Genomic DNA, 4738 nt, shown 5'->3' with positions numbered 1-4738 from the left:
CTTCCGAAGGTACAGAGTTCAAATCCCAGCAACCACATGGTGGCTCACAACCATCTATAACAAGATTTGACTCCCTCTTTGGAGTGTCTGAAGACAGCTACAGTGTGCTTACATATAATAAATAAATAAATCTAAGATTTTTATTTATTTTTATTTTCTACCTGGAGAGCTTAGCTGGGTTAGCCTTGGGCTGGCAGTGTGCCTGGTGTGTGAGGAGCTGTAGAGGCCAGTGCTGGCTGCAGCAGAGTGACTCAGGGAGAGAGAGGCAGGAGCTGTGCTGGGGAGGACTGAGGTGGGAGCAGCCCTGGCATCCTGATGGTCCCTGGTGGGAAAAGCAGAGTCAGGACTGAGCCTTGGGCAGAGCAGGGACAGGCTTTGACTCCATGTTAGGGTCACAGAGGTGTGGCTGGGTGACAGCAGACAGGTGTCCTGGTCTGTCCAGTGCAGCAGTGTGCTAGACACAAATGGAGCAGTGCAGAGTGACAAGGAGCTCTTGGGGCCACAGTGTCTGTGTCAAAGTCCTCCAGTTTAGAGGGCCAAGGGTTCCCAGAGTGAGGCAGACATTCTTCTTTATCAAGAAGTGATTGGGGCACCTGGAATCAGGTGGCTTTTTCAGAGAAGTATCTTTTGGCTGTGTATACTTTATTTAATATGTATGGGCATTTCCCCGGAATGTATGTCTTTGTAACAAACACCTGTGTTCTTGATGGGCACAGAATCCAGAAGGGAGTTACAGGGAGTCATGATCCATTCTGTGGGTGCTGGGAATTGAACCTGCATCCTCTAGAGGAATCTCCTGTAACTTAATTGCTCAGCCATCTCTTCAGCCTCAGCTCTCTGCTTTAATGTTCACATTACTCAGTGGATGAAGGAATTGGCTGATAACAGGATTTAGGATTGGGTGTTGGAACTTCCCTGGGTCTTGTATGAGACCAGAGAGTTACACCGGTGTCTCTCAAGGTGTGGCCATATAACCAATTGTGTGAGCATCTGTAGTGATCTTCATAAATTTATGACCTTGAACCCACCCAAACATACAGAAGCTGGAGCTCACAGGGAAGAGTTAATTCCCTGAAATGCATCTGGTGACCAGATACATGCAAGCTGGAGAAAGAATACACAAGGGATTCCTTCATGGAAAGGTCTGGGACCAGGGACACAGGCAGAAGAGATTTTTATTTTTGTTTTTGTTTTACATCATTTATGGGGTGCACTGCTATGTCCAAAGGTTACTTGTACATTAGTGCATTAGTTGGTCACCCATGCCTAATGCACGGTGCATAGAGCAACCCCATCCATCCCTTGCTTTCTGCTGGGATGATTTTCCCCATTAGAGTGTGTTCTCTGCATCCTCCTGTGTCTCTCCAGCCTCTCACTGCTACATCTGTGTCCACAGAGGAGTTCCGGGTCTTTGGTCCCTCAGATCCCATTGTGGCTGCACCAGGTGGGGAAGCCATCCTTCCCTGCTCCGTGATTCCAGCCATGAACGTGGAGAACATGGAGGAGCTGAGGTGGTTCCGCAGCAGATTCTCAGAAGCAGTACTTGTCTATCGGGACCAAGAGGAGCAGAAAAGAGAGCAGATGCCTGAGTATTCCTGGCGGACCTCTCTGGTGAAGGACCAGTTCCATCAAGGCAAGGCTGCTGTGAGGATCCAAAATGTCCAGGCATCAGATAGTGGGATGTACATCTGCCACTTCAAACAGGGAGTGTTCTATGACGAGGCCATCTTGGAACTGAAGGTGGCAGGTTGGTTAACTTATCCTTGTTCTAAAAACCTTGGGTGATCTGTGTGTGCCAGGAAACTGAGGCTTTGTGTCACTCAGCCCCTTATTTTCTTTCACGTTTTGAGAGAAGTTCTCATGTTTGACAGACTGTCCTTGAGCTTGACATGTAGTGCCGGGTTCACCCAGGTGCTCTTGTCTCTCATTTTTATCTCTACTTATTTCTAGTTTCCCATTTTGAGATGACAAATGGGTAGTGAATTCCTACATAGATAATTCAACCCAAATTCTATAAGTTTATCCCCTAAAATGTGCTGTGTCTAGGTCTGTGGGTTGGGGATTCTGTCGGTGTTATGAAAATACCAGCTGTTGGAATGTATAATTTAGAGGGGTTGGAAGGAAAATCACTGAATGGTAGTGAGCAGTCAGTGATTAATGACAGTCAACGCTGAAAAGGTAAATGATGGAGGGGAGGAAGGAAGGAAGGATGCTCAAGGTCTGTCTTCCCTCAGAGGACAGCTGGGTGTGGGCCTGCCATGAGGGTCCCAAGTATGTGGCTAATGGGCAAATGGAGTGCTGGTTCCCACCTCAGGGCTCCCGTGTTCAGCTTCCTTCAGGTTCCTCAGGATCTTGTGGTTGATAAAGGAGGGGTCTGTTCCACACAGTGTGCTCTCCTATCTTTCCTGTCAGGCAATAGGGGCTCAACCTAGTCCCAATCCAGGAATGCTTTTCCCCTTCAGTTTCTATCTGTCCTGTGAAAGGTTCCCACGAGTCACATAGTTGTTCCTGGGGTTCCTCAACCTAAAGTGGCCTCTAAGGTGTTCACATGTGTTCTCCTGCAGCAATGGACTCAGTTCCTGAAGTGTACATCAAAGGTCCAGAAGATGGTGGAGTGTGTGTTGTGTGCATGACCTCAGGGTGGTACCCGGAGCCTCAGGTACATTGGAGAGATTCCAGAAGAAAGAATCTTACAGCATCTTCAGAGATCCATCGTGAAGATGCTCAAGGACTGTTTAGCACAGAGACCTCGCTGGTGGTGAGAGACAGCTCTGTGAGGAATGTGACCTGCTCTACTTTCAATACTGTCTTGGGTCAGGAGAAAGCCATGACCATGTTCCTCCCAGGTAAGAGCTGTCCCTCACTCCTTCAGAGCTTGGGTTGTGATGATCTTCATGGATCATCATCTGGTGGGCTGTTTCTCCTCAGATTCATCCATTACTGTCTCTCTGCCTGGCCCACAGAGCCCTTCTTCCCCAAGGTCTCTCCCTGGAAACCAGCTTTTCTTGTGACTCTGACCATGTTGGGACTACTAGTCTTTGGGATAAGCTATCTTCTCAGAAGGGAACGTTCTGCAAGGCTGATCATGCAGGAGATGTCGGGGAATCTTCAGAGTGTGAAGGAGAAGAAGACAAAGGAGTATACTCTGAGGACTGCTGGTAAGTCACCATAGCAGTGAAGGACAGGGTCAGAGTCCTCAGGAGGGCCCCGTGTTCTGGGGTCAGAGTAGGTGGAATACAAAATCCAGAGAGGACGCCTGGGGTCCTTTGGGTCATGTGGCCTGTAGTTCAGAGTATCAGGAACCCAACTGTGTTTCCTGTCTTCCTCTCAAGTGTTCAGACTCCCTCTCCTCCCTGTTTTTCAGGTGAACTCTGGAAGGAGCTTGGTGAGTCCTGCCTTTCCTCCTGAGCCCTCTGATCCCCCAGGAGCCAAGTAGCTCTCTTGACTCCTGTGTGTTGCTTTTCAGCTCGAAGGAAAGCAGCTTACATGGCAGGTGAGTGTCCCATGGTTCTACATGTGTCCTTTCCATGATTCTAGTCAGGGTGGGTACCCTTTGGGGGACAGAAGTGGAATTTTCTGGAAGGTGGAAGCCTGGTGTTTAAGCTCCTGATCTATTCCCATTGCTTGAAAATGTGTGACTCTTGGATTTGTCCTGTGTACTGGGTCATAATCCCACCACTTCCTGATACTTTAATTGCTCCCTTAGGGTCCAGTAGCTCTGACTTCCCTCTGCACCTGCGATCAGACTGCAGTGTTAACATTTCTGTAAAGAAAGTGTTTTTTTGTACCCCACCACCACCCTCACTGTATTCTCTTAATTAGGTTTCTATTGCTGTAAGAAACTAATGTAATTTTGGGAGGGAACGGTTCATTTGTTGTACACATTTTCAAATCACAATTTGTTAATGGGGAAAACCATGGCAGAAACTCAAGGCAGGGACCTAGAGCAGGGACCTGGATCAGGAACTGAAGCAGGGACCACAGAGGAAGGCTGCTTCCTCGTTTGCTCCCAATGGCTTTCCCAACTGTCCTTCTGGCTGACTCCAGGACCACCTGTGTAGGGGTGGTACCGCCCACAGTGGGCAGAGCCCTTCTACATCAACCAATCAAGAAAACTGTGCTTTCTTGCCCACAGCCAGTCTATTGGAGCCATTTTCTCAGGTGAAGCTCCCTCCTGTCACATGACGTTAGCTTTTGAAAACTGACAACACCTAACCAGCAAAAGAGGTCACAGATGCAGGAGCATGACCTGCACCCATTCCCCAGTCATCTCCCAGGGTCTGCTCCCTTAGCACTGAAGGTGTTGACCAAGTGAGGGGTAGAGACTTGGGTTGCCTCCCTCATGGGAAGGAGATGGGAATGTTCCTACTCCCGGTATAGGTGTCCCTTTGGCTTTGGAGTTGTTTCACCTGAGGAACACTGGGTGCTTCTCTCACGAAGTCACTTCATATCCACACTTATTATACACATTCTATTCTTCAGCATACCCACAAAAACACCTTATAAAAAAAGAGATGATGTTTCGTTTGTTAACAGTAAAGCTGAATAATTATAGAATACTGGTGTGATTACTACCCCTATTATTATTTTCCTCTTTGAAGTAGATGCAGCTATTTTTCAGCCAAAAGCCACACAGAAGGGCTAGAGAGATGGCTAAGTGGTTAAGAGCACTGTGTGCACATCCAGAGGGCCTGAGTTCACATCCCAGCAATCACATGGTGGTTCACAGCCATCTGTA

The 4738-nt window shown here is 48.1% G+C and overlaps 1 protein-coding gene across 1 annotated transcript in view; it reads left to right on the top strand.

Moving 5' to 3' along the window:
• The window catches only part of LOC110335997 (butyrophilin subfamily 1 member A1-like), a 13731-nt gene that overhangs the window by 1769 nt on the left and 7224 nt on the right, over nt 1-4738 (top strand). Inside the window, 5 exon segments of the mRNA XM_029531567.1 lie at nt 1369-1747; nt 2565-2846; nt 2964-3158; nt 3365-3385; nt 3467-3493. Coding sequence (XP_029387427.1) covers nt 1369-1747; nt 2565-2846; nt 2964-3158; nt 3365-3385; nt 3467-3493 — 904 coding nt within the window.

This window comes from Mus pahari, chromosome 18, assembly GCF_900095145.1.
Source record: "Mus pahari chromosome 18, PAHARI_EIJ_v1.1, whole genome shotgun sequence".
In the NCBI taxonomy this organism is placed as follows: domain Eukaryota; kingdom Metazoa; phylum Chordata; class Mammalia; order Rodentia; family Muridae; genus Mus; species Mus pahari.
Note: the sequence above shows the minus strand (reverse complement) of the source record. Positions and strands in the feature narration are given on the sequence as shown.